General features: G+C 45.2%; 1 protein-coding gene across 2 annotated transcripts; it reads left to right on the top strand.

The window, feature by feature from the left end:
- The first annotated feature begins 2,121 nt into the window (after positions 1-2,121).
- On the top strand, positions 2,122-13,805 carry LOC118786682 (monocarboxylate transporter 6-like). 2 transcript variants are annotated; one of them, XM_036541928.1, is made up of 5 exons: positions 2,122-2,266; positions 6,089-6,534; positions 8,607-8,750; positions 9,819-10,655; positions 13,145-13,805. In XM_036541928.1, exons 2-5 carry the CDS (start codon positions 6,126-6,128, stop codon positions 13,402-13,404), a joined length of 1,650 nt encoding a protein of 549 aa, XP_036397821.1. In that variant the 5' UTR covers positions 2,122-2,266; positions 6,089-6,125; the 3' UTR covers positions 13,405-13,805. The 2 variants fall into 2 exon arrangements, with proteins under 2 accessions (XP_036397821.1, XP_036397829.1); XM_036541936.1 differs by lacking the exon at positions 2,122-2,266 and adding an exon at positions 3,294-3,319.

Here is a 13,805-nt window from a genome sequence, read left to right as displayed (position 1 = left end):
CATCCTTCCTTTGTCCTTCATGCCAGCATAACATACAGCAGCTGTCTATGTAATGGGAGGTTTAGCCACTTACTCCAAAGTGTTTTACGGATTTTATTGACATAAAAACACAAATGAAAACAGCGAACCAGGAATAATCCCTGGCTGTGACCACCACTCAGCCAAAATAACAGCCACAATCTCAATGACATGAGTTATCTTGATCCCACCCCTCCTAGTCCTTGCCTCGATTGTTGCCATGTTTAATCACCTTCTTTCACCGTGAAAGGCTCAGCTTATTTCCCCTTGTGACAAATGGCCTTAAATGCTTTGCTGAGCATGGGCCTCCTACATCATACAAAGCCTCCTTCAGATACCTGGCATAATCAAAGAGCACACCATCATAGTCTTCATCTGTCCTTCACTATGAAAGAAATCCATTCAGGATCATTTGCTGTAATTCAGTTATTGAGGTAAACATCTCTTCAACTGATTTCTGTTAATAGCTTCCTCTTGCATAATTATTATTTTTTGTACTCAGTCATGCCTACTCAGCTTTGGAACACCTTTCCAATTGAAAAGCAACAACACAACCACACCTTTACCTCTCACCCCATTCTGAACACATTACAGCCATCTAGCAACAGCCAACCACCACAACTGGACCAGCATCAGCCAATACTGTATTGATCAGTGTTTCCCAAACCTGGTCTTGATGATGTGTATTAAAACTACTTTTAGGTAATTAAGTGTGAATGAGATTTAGAAATACTGATCTACCTGACCATTCTTGGGAGTGGTTGTTAGGGAAGCAAATGAATGAGTGGTGTTTACATTTAAAAAGTAGACTATACATTACATTTTTTTTCTTTGCTTTTATCTTTTTAATAGCACTAACACACATCAAACAATAAGTTTAGTTCACTAAGGACTAGCGCCAGATAGTTGTCAACGAATCTAGATTTAATATGCAGTTAATGATTCCATCATATGTGATCAGTTGAGCCCAGTTGGAAAGCCAGTAAATTGGGGGGGGGGGTTTCCCAGGACCAGGATTGAGAAATACCACCATTAAATCACTTTCCTCCACAAGCAGCTCTAAACTCTACCCCCAAAAAGCCAAGCATGTTTCATAAACAACCCATTCTGATTCAGTAGGTCCAACTGTACGTGAGAAACAGCATTATGTAATTCAAATGTTTTCCTGTATACGTTGGGAGAGCTTTGTGAAACTGTGCTGTTGTCCAAATAGCTTCAGAATATTTACAGCCACTTAGGGTTTTGACTTTTAACTAGCCGACTTAACGATTCCTCCGGGAAAAAGTAATAAGACTGGTTGGATGCATTAAACAGGTGTGTAGGAGAGAGCACGCAGTCTCTACACCTCAGTGAACCAAGCACAGTAAATATAGTCTTTCTGAAGCGGATTCACAAAAGTATGGTATTTCCAACTACTTTCCCTGAGCTCAGTTCTTTCATAGAATGTGCATGGATCTTACTGAACAGAATTTTTCAAGCGTTGCGCACTATGCACGAACTTTCGTCTGTAGTGTTTAGAGAACTATTTCAGGACCAAAGTTTTAAAACAGAGTTATGTATGTCATTGTCTGACCCACTGAAGGGGGGTTCGAAGCATCAACGGGGTTCATGTGCAAGCAATATATGCTGTTTTCCTGTATTGCTTGTTGCACTCCCCTTGTTCTCCAAGTTTAAGAAACCTACGTTCGGCTTTAGAGCATAGCCTGTCCTAGCAAACAAACTCAAGCAATGTTTTTCAAGAACTCTCGAGGGCTGTAAACGAATTATCCGATTAATTGTTGCACGCTTTCGCACCACACGTAGAATTTTCCCTCTAGCCAAAGGCATGGATTGTACCAATCGTGCAGAATGCAGACGAACAAGCTACGGCGGACGACCACTTCTCCGCAGCCCCGCCTTTGGCCCCCTCCTGACTTTGGCGACCCCCTCCGATTCCTTCCTTCCAGGCGCACGTTTTTTGCTGCAGTCAGTGAATTTTGTGTGAAAGGTGTCCGTCGGTTTAACGCATTGCATTAACCAGTGTGTTTTTAACCTCGTGATTTGGCTATTGCCTGTGATGAGCCCAACGTTCGGCTCACCCAGATTTCGAGATAGCTATCAGATTGCTTGCTTTGCTACCCGTCCTGTCTCCTCCCATAAGAACACGAAACTGTCGCGGCGGATTGCGGGTTCCAGTCTGCGGGGCCGTGTATGAAATGGGCGAAGCCGGTAATGGGTGTTTCGAACTTGAGCTGTGAACGCGATGAAGGTGAGAAGTTCAAAATAGCCTTTTCTCTCTTTTTTTTTGCTCTGTCGTAGAAACACGGTTTTGTTTCCTTTGTGTTCGTGCAGTGCCTTTAGGTTTGACTGGGGAGGAAGTATTAAGACAGCCTACGTCGGGGAAAGCCCATCGACAGCTCTCTTGGTTGCGTTTGGAGCGTTATTGTATTATTTTGTTTTGCACTGGCGATTTATCGGTTACTACCGTGGAAACATCGAATGTTTACGGGAGGCAGCGTTTCAGATGAACGTTGTTAAGTGGCTCATTGTAGCTTCTGACACGAAATGTCATTGTTCGGTTCGTGCAGCATGTCTGGGTGTTGCAATAAATCGTCATAGCTGGACATTTAAATATAACAAATTTAGTGAGCCGGGACACAATTAATTTCGTCCAGTTGGGTTACCTGGGGAGACAGGAGGTTACCTAACCTAGATAAACCTGACATTTCCAAAACATTTCACTGTGTCACTCCCGCTGTTTTTTTTTAGCTCACCCTGGCGAGTTGTTTACAATACAGAAACGAGTTCGCTCATCTGTCTGTCGAAGTGACATCTAATATAGTTTTCTCCCCGAACTGCCACGTGGGGGTCTGTAAAATAAAGCGAGAACTCGTCTAAGTTAAAATACCCAAGTAACTACGTCCACAGTAACGTTGTTGTGAAACGTTGTAAATGTTTTCGTGCCACCTCGAAAAAGTACGTATTGCTACCCAGCTGCATCTTGGCTAGTTATGCTCTCAAACTATGATGCGTCGGTGGTTCCCCCACAGTTTACGACCGTCGCGTTATCTTGTATGGTAACTGCATAAAAAGTTTGCGATTGCAGTGAAGAAGGTCAGCATCTCATGTCTATGATGGCGTCTTGTAGAGGCGAACAAATCGTTCCCCTTTATCCTTTCTAATTCTGCTTATGGTTAGGCTATGTGTGCATCGGCACCGTGTTTTCCACCAGCAAGCATTTTTGCATACTCAAACTCAAGCTACTCAAATTCCAGGAAGCTGTGTGAGAAATCCCTTCACCCTTACCCTTGTTCTAGTACTGGTGAGTATATGAACAGTAAACAGTATGAAATATGCGTTCCTTCTCTCCATTGGCCGCGGTCCTCGGCTACACCTAAGAATATGGCTTTATATAAGCCCAGGAGGTTATTAAGGACTCCTTATTTCTACACATTCTCGACTGTCGCCGTTGATAGGCTAGCCGACGTAGCCTAATAACTGACAATAATTTGAATGTATCTCGGCATTAACAGTTCTCCTTTGAGGTAAGAATCGTTAAAAATACGTTGGATAGACATAAATATGCATCAGACGTTTATTAATTATAAAATATTTAAAAACATATTTCAGCATATTCATATGTAGCTACTTCATAGGCAGAGTTGGGTAGGAGTGAGTAGGGTTTTTTTATCCGCGCTTTCTACCCCTCGACCTGTGTAAGTGCGACAGGTTTAGCCAGATGGCAAGAAGCGTCTCATCTTGAAACAAAAGGACAAAGTCGCCGGTACTTGGTGTGTCATTTACAGCTGCTACATCTCCTATCAGAATGACGCTGTTTGATTCAGTGTACTCGTGATGTAGGCCTATCTTATCATCGTTGGCACTGCTTCTGTTTGTTTTCCGTTCGTCCCATTCCAGTTCGTTTCCAATTGCCGTAACTTCTGCTCGGTGGTAATAGCCTCTGGCGCGGTCGGCTGCCGGTGTTCCCATGGCGACAAGCAGAGACCTCTTATTGACTGGCATGATAGGGACGAGTCACTAAAATATCAAACAAGCTTTACAAACTCTACATACTCTTCAGATGCTCTGCAAACATTATATATTATGTATACCCTTACGATCTATGTTGCTCTCCATATTTATTCCTACCCTTGACTAAAGAAGCATGTTGTACTATAATATTGATAACACTTACAGCAAATTCAGATCATTTACAAATAATGAATTTTAATCCAGAAAACATAGGGGTCACAGTTTTTTGCACTCCTGAAATCAGCATTTAGTAAATTGTCTTGGATTACACTAACAGGATGTAAAACTGTAGAGTTTTATGATGTTCTGGCACTTCTGAGGGGAATATTTACATTTACATTTGTATTACATTTATTCATTTGGCAGACGCTATCCAAAGCGACTTACAAGTGAGGCAGAATACAACACAAGCGAAAAAACCATACAATATTAGTCAACAACATTAGAAGTACTGCATGACAAGTTCCAGAGGTTGGTCATTTTCGTAAGATGTTTTAATTTTTGTTTTTACGTTTTTGTGCCTTCAGAAGAATTTTTTCTATGCGCTCTGGCCATGAATACAACCTTCATGCGTGTAAGTTTGAATGTTTCTTTTTTGAAGTTTTGTAACCTGAAGGTGGCAGTTTTTATTAGGCCTCCAAGTGTTGCCTTTGGGATAATTTCCACACTCCTAACAAACCACATCTGCCACCAGCATTTCTGTCCAGTTAAGGTTTTAGCGACAGGCTTGTGTCTCTTCCTCTTCCAGTCAGCAGGTCATCTTTTCAAACATACCTGGAAAGGAGTTTGCGTTAAGCTGTGTGGTGACATCATCAAGGCGTGCCAGATCAAAGCAACAAAACAAAAAGTGTGCATAAGTGATGTATCTGTGACCCATTTGTAACAATCCTCTTTTAACCAGGTGTATGAAAGTATAAATAGCCACAAATTTCTTAATAACAGACAAGTTTAGTGCAATGTGATGTACAGAGCTTTTTATGAATTCCTTCATAGCCATCTTCTTACTTGTGGAGGTCAATGACCATATACAGTAGCTGTAGTCTTCAAAGAGCTCTCAGACTTTATCCATGATACTTCTAATACTTCTAATATGATCGCAACAGATCATTTTAAAGCAGTACACAAAAAGGGAAGGAAGAACCTAACAGATAGCATAGGAGCTTATCATATAGCATGCACATGTCCTGACCTGTTGTTTTTGTGTAAGACACCCTTTTTGCCCTGAGAGACAAAGTTTGGTCTTGTCTGTCTCACTGTGTGACTATTATGACATTGACATTTGTTGAAGGGGCTTTTTCAGTGTTTTTAAGTTTGACGCACGAAAGCCAGACTTACAGGGTTTTAGGGAAGCACTATTCTCACTCAGTGCAAGTGGCCTGTTCTTAAATCCAGTGCCAACAAATCGCAGCCTATAAGACCGCTGTGTGGTGTAGAGTGATGTGGACAATTCATTTTGCACCAGCATTCCTAACTTTAATAATGTGGATGGAAAATTGATTTTGGGTTTTGGGAGTTTTATGGTTATGAGAATAATAGGATTATATATGCAAAGTGAATTATGACATTTTACTTACAGCAATACATATTTGGACAGTGTCTGTTGCAGTGTTAATTCATGTGAGTGATCACATGAATGACTGTTGCGCAAGTTGACATCACCCCCCCCTAAGCTAGAGCAAGAGTGTGGTGAGTTCCCTGAGCAAAGAACCTTGGTCATTAGCTTTGCAGGTGACTCTTATCTGCGCTGTGCGGATGGTGAAGACCATGATTTTAAACCTGAAGTTGAACTGCCTCCGTTATACATGCATATCACTGATATGTCCGTGTGCTGCATTTGCAGTGTTAAATTAAATAATCGATATAATTACAGCAGGCAGAGACATTTCTCTGCTCTAGATATGGGATTTCTTAAGATGTTATTCTGTTCATATTCTTGGCTCATTATCTGTTTCAGTCTTCACGTTTCCTGCTCAAACAGTTCCCACTTATCGTCGAGGAAGAATGTGGTAAACTGAGATTCTGTAATTAACTGTTTTCCCTCCGCGACTCTCTTCCCCAGAGTGGACGGTGGCCACACAAAAGCGCAGTAGTCGAGGATGACGCAGAGCGAGGGCCACAGCGCCACCCGCAGGCGGAGCAGTGAAGGTGCAGGCAAGGGCCCTGGGATGTTTAGCTGTGACTCCCTGCAGTCCGTTGGCGCTAACATGGAGGCTCCCGTCCAGTGCGATTCAGAGGAGGAGAATGAAGGAAAGCAGGAGGACATGCAGGCTGATGAGCAGAATAATGTTGCGGAGGGACCGAGGGAGCATGCCCACCAGCAAGAAGCCCCAGATGGTGGGTGGGGCTGGGTGGTGCTGGTGGCCTCTGTCCTTGTCCTGGCCCTGACCCTGGCCTTCCCCTCCTGCCTTGGGATCTTCTACACTGACCTGCAGACGGACTTCCAGGCGAGCAACAGCGAGACGTCCTGGGTTCCCTCCATCATGACTGCAGTGCTGCACGCAGGAGGTATGAGGAGTGGGGGCATCGCAAGTCTTACACCTATTTTCAGTTTCTTTTGTCTGTAAACGTACATATTTGAACTTTCTGTCTTTTCTGCTGTAATGTCCCCACCACCAGCGACCCTCATATCGCCATATCACTGTGCAGCAGATTGAGAGGGAGGCAGATTGTTGTGGTGTGGGACCAGGGCCAGGCTTACCACTGCTAATCCCCGGTCACCGTGGCAATAGCTCTTGCCAATTATTAACACAGAGCTCAGTGTGTGGCCGGGTGGTCCTGTAGATACAGTGGCCGGTAATAACTCAGAGAGGGACGTCCTTGTTCAGAGAGGGGGGGTTGGGCACTTTCTCTCAGTTCTCCATCATTACACCAAGCCATACATTTCAGATGAGTCAGAGGCTAGGACCCGCCTGGTGCGTACAGTACACTTTGACCTGCTTAAGGGTGGCCGGCACAGCTCACCAACCCACTCCCAGGCACAGACGGCCATTGTTCTCGAAGGCGGAGAGGTCGTTCAGCACTTGCACACTCACGGTTACGATATACTCATCAGAGATACGCGCGTAAAGTGGCAAGTCTCCAGCAGCGGCTAAGGAGTGCTGACTGCTGGAGCTGTTTGCTCTTTGGTGGGTGAGAGGTGATAAAGCTTGCCAGCTTCGCAAGTCACACAGTGGGCGCGCCACCATGAACAGTGCGCGCTGGGACGGATGGACGCCTCCCGTGTTAACAGTGTTATTGTTTTCATTGTAATTGTCCTAGAAATGTGGAAGGGTATTATTCTTGAGTTCTCTGCTACCATCATCATTACTGTCTGAAATATTCTCCGGCCTGAAAGGAATGTAGCCAAAACTATTATTTTCACATTGTTATGAAGTTATGCCCTTTGCTCTGACGAATTTTTGTGGGACATTTACATTTACATTTATTTATTTAGCAGATGCTTTTATCCAAAGCGACTTACAAAAGTGCATACAGTAAGTATAGCGACAGTGCGGGGACAGGATGTGTACAGTTCCACAATGAGACAGTTCTCAGCTGAGAGCAAGGTCTTTTTGAGGACACAGTACTATCAGATTTGTACAACTACAGCGTATAGGGCAACTAATACGATACACCTTCAAACAGTAAACTTCAACAGCTTCAAACGGCGCAATGAGCGTCAGGGTAAAGGCGGCAGCAAGAAACAAGGTACAATTTTTTTTCTGGAGAAATACTAACGTGAAACACCAACACAGTACAGTACAGCATTGTCTGAAATAGCATGAGGCCGTCCTTTTTCTTTTTTTTCTCCTTTTTTTCCATTTTCTCCTTAATTTGGAATGGCCAATTCCCCAAATTCTGGAATGCCCAAGTAGTCATCACCGATGTTCGGTCACGCCGTCCTTTTTCTAAAATGCCGAGAGGGGTCACTGAATTGCCGTGTGACTGCTACAATTGTAAATACAATGTCATACTTCATAAAAACACTGAATGCTAGATCAATGAAGGCAGTGTTTTTAAGCATCTAAGAGCCCCGGGACATTAAGCTCAATTTTATGAAATTTCATTTTTAATGACTGTGACGTGCGTGTGTGTGCGCGCGCGTGTGTGTGTGTGTGTGTGTGCGCGCGCGCGCACGTGTGTGTGTGTGTGTGAGAGACTTTGTTGGTCTGGGGTTTTGAACCAGCAGATTAAAGTGGATTATATCTCCAGGTATTTGGCTAAGGGGAACTTGCATTCAAATACAAATTGACACAAAAAGTTCAATTGATGAAAGTTTTCCACTGAAACACAACAGACTATACAGTACATTTTTACTCCATGCCAAAGTATTCTGAGGACACATGAAAAGTGAAGGACATCCACCAAATTGCTTTACATCAGTATGACCCCGAAACACAATCATGCAAATAATGGTCAACCGGTGATGTAAATAGGCCTCATCAGGTTGACCATACAAGTAGGGTTTATAAGTACAGGAATGTACAGTGGCTGTCTCTCAGGTCTTCTGTGCATGTGTGTGTATGTGTGTGTGTCTGAGTAAGTGTATGAATAAGCCTCATATGTTTTGCCCATGTATAACTGCTGTTTCCCATCAGGCCCTTTGTGCAGTGTGTTGGTGGAGCAGTTGGGATGCCGGGCTACAGTGATGCTGGGCGGGGTCCTGAGTGGGCTGGGGATGGCAGCCAGCTCCTTCACTAACACCATCGTGGAGCTTTACATCACTGCTGGGATCATCACAGGTCAGACTTCACTCGCTGACAAGGTCTTCCACAGATATTGTATTCAATGAACAGATACTCAGGTGTTTACACCAATCTTCCAGCAAATTTCCAGTAAAATTCCAGATATTATTCTCACTATAGGCTCCCATGACATCCTGATGCATTAGGACTAAACGCGTCATTGAACACGCAGTTTACTCAGTCATGGATTATGTCATCTTTTCAAGACAAAACAATGATTTTAAACTAAAAAATATCATTCATGGTAGAAACAGTTACAGCTGACAATCACAAATATGGGTGAAATAGGAGAAAAAGACTGCTGTGAGTTGCTGTCTCATAATGAACATTCATGAAGGGGTCGAAGTCATAACATCTGTAGCTAGTACAGAAATTCAAACAGCTTTAGCACCTTCTTAACACAGCTACTCATATAGGTAGGAGGAAGGAATGACATTGAACAAGATGATACATGCTCACATGATAAATTAATGTTTATTAGTCACAGTTGAGTAAAACATTACATGCAATCTTATTGTTGTGACTATCCAAGCAGGAGGCACAATTTAAAAACTGGCAGCAAAATCCTTGAAAAGCTCATCGTTAAGGTAAACAAACCTGCTCCATGACCAAAGAGGCTCATAGTCTGTGAACATTGTTAATGACAAAACCAGACCTACTTCCAAAGATGTCATGAAATAGAGGATGTGTGAGAGGTAATGAATTTCTTGGAATTTTTCTGGTAGCTAGGTAGAAAGCCAGGTGTGTGCGTCTCTTCTCTCGAGCAAGGGTGCATTAAAAGGGACCAGTTTAGCAAGGTGTGTTGAAAGCTAAAATGTTCTTTTGTGTGACTGAAGCAAACCAGTTTATTATTGTCATTATTGCCACAGTTATCCCTACCTTCCATAGGTGTGACTAGGTCTAAGCTGTGCATTGACTCTTGTGCTTTTCATATTTGTCAGATCAGTAACAGTGACATTGTGCATACCAGCACAGTTAGTTTAAAAACATTTACAGGGCTTTAAAATATACAGTGGATTGTTAGTGTTGTTTTTTTAAATTTTGTTCAAACTTTGTCTTCCCCAGGAATTGGGTTCTGCTTCAGCTTCCAGCCCGCGGTGACCATCCTGGGCCACTACTTCCATCGACGGCGTGCCTTCGCCAACGCCGTGTCATCCACGGGAACCGCCATTGGGCTGTCCACCCTGCCTTTCCTTGCCGACTACCTGCACAGCCAGCTGGGCTGGAGGGGGAGTTTCCTGGTGCTGGGGGGAGTGCTGCTAAACTGCTGTGTATGCGGGGCGGTCATGAGGCCTGTGGAGCCTAAGTATCGGACATCACAGAACCCCCACGCAAACAGTGATCAGCCCCTGCAACCCAAGCAGGACGGGCTGAAGGGGCGAGTGAGGGCCTCCCTGGCCAACCTCATGGCCTCCTTGCGCAGAAACATGGCGTTCGACCTCTTCTGCAGCAACCTGCGGTATAGAATCTACGCCATCGGCATCACCTGCATGATGCTGGGGTTTGTGGTGCCCCTGATCTTCCTGGTGCCCTACGCCACCTCCCACGGCATGGAGCAGAGCCGAGCCGCCCTGCTGCTCGCCATCCTTGGGTTCGTTAACATCTTCGTGCGCCCTCCCGTCGGCCTGCTCTTCAGCATGCCCTGGTTCCAGGGCCGCCACATATACGTGTTTTCGGCGGCCCTGCTGGTCAACGGGCTGAGCAACTCCATCTGCTGCCTGGCGGCCAGCTTCCCTGTGCTCCTGGGGTACGTGGTCACCTACGGGCTCTCCATGAGCATCGTCGGCTCACTCCTGTTCACTGTGCTGATGGACATCGTAGAGATGAGCCGGTTCCCAGCTGCTCTTGGCCTGCTGGCCATCATGGAGAGCGTCACCCTACTGGTGGGGCCCCCCCTCGCAGGTACGCTAGAGCAGGGAAGGTGGTTGGTGGTTGTTTGTATGGGTGTGTGTGTGTGTGTGTGTGTGTGTGTGTGTGTGTATGTGTGTATGTCTTCTTCCCTTTCCCAACTGTGCTTCTTATCTAAGTATGTGATTCAGAGTGCTAATGTCTCACAGTACAGTCACCTATATTTTGAAGTTATTTTGAAGTAAAGGGGATTGAGACTGAATTCTTGGCTTTACTTGGACTTACAAAAGCAGTTGCCTTTCCCTCTTCCCACCGGCCGTGGCTCTGACCAGCTCACACTGCCTCCTGCTGCCCTGTCACCATGGTGACATCCCTTGAACCATGCGCACTCACCCAGAACAGTACACCACCTATGGTGTCTTCTCGTTTGTGTGTGTGACCTTTGATGTCAGTGAAGGTAACCTGAGCTTCAGTGGCTCAAGAATGCCATGGGCCATGAGAAAGATGCGCACTAAAGTGCGAGTTAGGTACTAGATATTTACACTGAAACAAAAGGAAAACAAAAAGAAATCAACAGCACATTAACACATTATTCTCACATTATCCAAGAACTGCTGAAGATGATCACATCGTCTATGTAGGCTGCACAGAAGTATTCACAGCCACTCAGCACTTAACCCAGGGCTCCCCAGTTACTGGAGAGTTTCTGGCGCACCAGGTAGGCCGAAAGGCATAACTGCGAATTGGAAGGATCCAAAGGTTGTTGCTGTACTCTTCTGATGCCTCTTCCATTGACACCTGCCAGACCCCATTGGTCCACCATTCTGATGTAACTAGCCTTTTGCCAGTTTCTAGGAGGTTGTCAATTTGTTGCATTAATATGCATCAACATATGAATTGGCATTGATTTTTAAATCAAGATACACTCGAAACGACCGGTTATTCTTTGGAATGATGATAGCCAGGATTGACCATTTACTCTTTTGAGGCTCACTCACTGACCGCCTGAAAACAATTTTGTAGCGAAGCCTCTGAAGTGTTTCCTGTGTGTGTGTGTGTGTGTGTGTGTGTGAGAGAGAGAGAGGGAGAATGTGTGTGTGTGTGTGTGTGAGAGAGAGAGAGAGAGGGAGAATGTGTGTGTGTGTGTGTGTGTGTGTGTGTGTGTGTGTGTGTGAGAGAGAGAGAGAGGGAGAATGTGTGTGTGTGTGTGAGTGTGTGTGTGTGAGAGAGAGAGGGAGAACGTGTGTGTGTGTGTGAGTGTGTGTGTGTGTGTGTGTGTGTGTGTGTGTGTGTGTGTGAGAGAGAGAGAGAGGGAGAATGTGTGTGTGTGTGTGTGTGTGTGTGTGAGAGAGAGAGAGAGGGAGAATGTGTGTGTGTGTGTGTGTGTGAGAGAGAGAGGGAGAATGTGTGTGTGTGTGTGAGTGTGTGTGTGTGAGAGAGAGAGGGAGAATGTGTGTGTGTGTGTGTGTGTGTGTGTGTGTGTGAGAGAGAGAGAGAGGGAGAACGTGTGTGTGTGTGTGAGTGTGTGCATGTGAGTTTGAATGAGTAACAGAGTCAGTGTTCTATGACAGTACACACATTGCTGGGGGCAGGGCCCTGGCAACACTGCTGGAGTATGAGGACCATGTGTTTTTGCTCTTGGGGTCAGGAGGGTGTTCTCCAGTTTTGGCATCCTAGCAGCTCAAATGTCAGGACTGGAAACAGCCTCCTAGTATTTGGCTGGTGTCATCTGACTGCGTGTTCATGGTTCTTAAGGGTCTTATTTAACATTTCCTTTGAGCTCAGAAGTAGAACCTATGATGTTTAAACCTCAGAACAATTGTTGTGGACAAAAGACAAACGCAGTGCAATGTGAACTCTGCCCAGCGTCCAGAAAGTAAACACCAGGAATGTATTAAAGCTACTGGGAATAATAATGATTTACCATTTATTTAATGCCTGAGACAATGCATTACCTATCCCAAGATAGTGTGCTACTGGCAGAACTTGATTCTTTAGGTATTACGTGGCTCTTGAACATTGACAGGCATGAACTGAAATGGAACCAGCATTAATTCTTTCTTTTTCTACAGCACAAACGCAGACCTCATGTTATCACTCAGTTTATCTGGAGAACTTGAGCCCTAGATCATTTTCTGTAAGGGGAGGGGGGGTTGGGTGACAGGGTTGTGGTCAGATTGTCTTCTGCCTTTTGCAGTGAGGCGACCAGACATGCTTCCTCTTTTTACTGAGCAGCAGGTGTTGTTCACATGACGCAGAGCTCCAGGGCCAGCTGCGATTTCCTCTTAAGACAGACGCATACATGTGAGAGCTGTCCAAAGAATGGTTTTTTGCTGTTCTTGTAACACCCTGCGATAACTACTCTTAGCATAGTGATGCACTTATTTGTAAGTCGCTCTGGGTAAGAGCGTTGGCTAAATGAAGTATTGTAATGTAATGGTGTTGTCACACCACTGTAGGCTCCGTGAGGGCTGGGTGCCCTGACCAGGCCGAATCCTCAGGCTTTCCTGACCCAGTGCCCTGATGTTGCTTCTGTGTTGCAGGGACCCTGGTGGACAGAACTGGGAAGTACACTTACGTCTTCTACGCCTGCAGTGCCTTTGTGGCCTCATCTGCCCTCTTCCTCATGGTGTCCTTCTACTGGCTGGACAGGCGAGAAAGGAAGGCGAAGCGGCTCTCCGAACCTCATGCTATCCCACCAAAGCCTGGTGTCACCCTTGCTCTTGATTGCAAGTACAGCAGCGTACCGACACAAGGGGGCGGCGCTCCCAACACGGAGACGGTGTACATCACCGCCTTGTGAACAGCAGCGAGCACACAGACTTAGGCCGATACCCAGGCAGCCACTCAGGAAAACAGGCACGCGGGCTAGAAGGAACGTGCATTGTGGTCACTTCGGATGCTACGGCAGCTATTGGCTGGGTCTGGTCAAATTAACTGGCCTCCACCAAAGGTTAGGTGTGGTGAGCAGTCTGGCTCAGACAACCTGAGAATTATGTTCTCAAGCAGGATTACTCTGTGGCAGTGGATGTGGACTTACTCCACGTGCAATAAGGTGTTGTTGTTGCTGTTACTGCATACACTGTGTTAAGGCAAAACATGTTAAATTTGTCTCTCTCTTGTGTTCTGTTATCTCTCTTGTTCCTTCGCTCTCTCTCTCTCTCTCTCGCTTTCTCTCTCTCTCTCTCTCTCTCTCCCTCTCAC

This window comes from Megalops cyprinoides, chromosome 1 (genome assembly GCF_013368585.1).
Source record: "Megalops cyprinoides isolate fMegCyp1 chromosome 1, fMegCyp1.pri, whole genome shotgun sequence".
In the NCBI taxonomy this organism is placed as follows: Eukaryota; Metazoa; Chordata; class Actinopteri; order Elopiformes; family Megalopidae; genus Megalops; species Megalops cyprinoides.
This window is presented reverse-complemented; position numbering and strand designations above follow the sequence as displayed.

Excerpts from the sequence above, each read along its gene's own strand:
- LOC118786682 (XM_036541928.1), top strand. The coding sequence starts at position 6,126 with ATGACGCAGAGCGAGGGCCACAGCGCCACCCGCAGGCGGAGCAGTGAA. Across the intron at positions 6,535-8,606 it reads TGCAGTGCTGCACGCAGGAG|GCCCTTTGTGCAGTGTGTTG; the intron begins GTATGAGGAGTG and ends GTTTCCCATCAG. Across the intron at positions 8,751-9,818 it reads CACTGCTGGGATCATCACAG|GAATTGGGTTCTGCTTCAGC; the intron begins GTCAGACTTCAC and ends TGTCTTCCCCAG.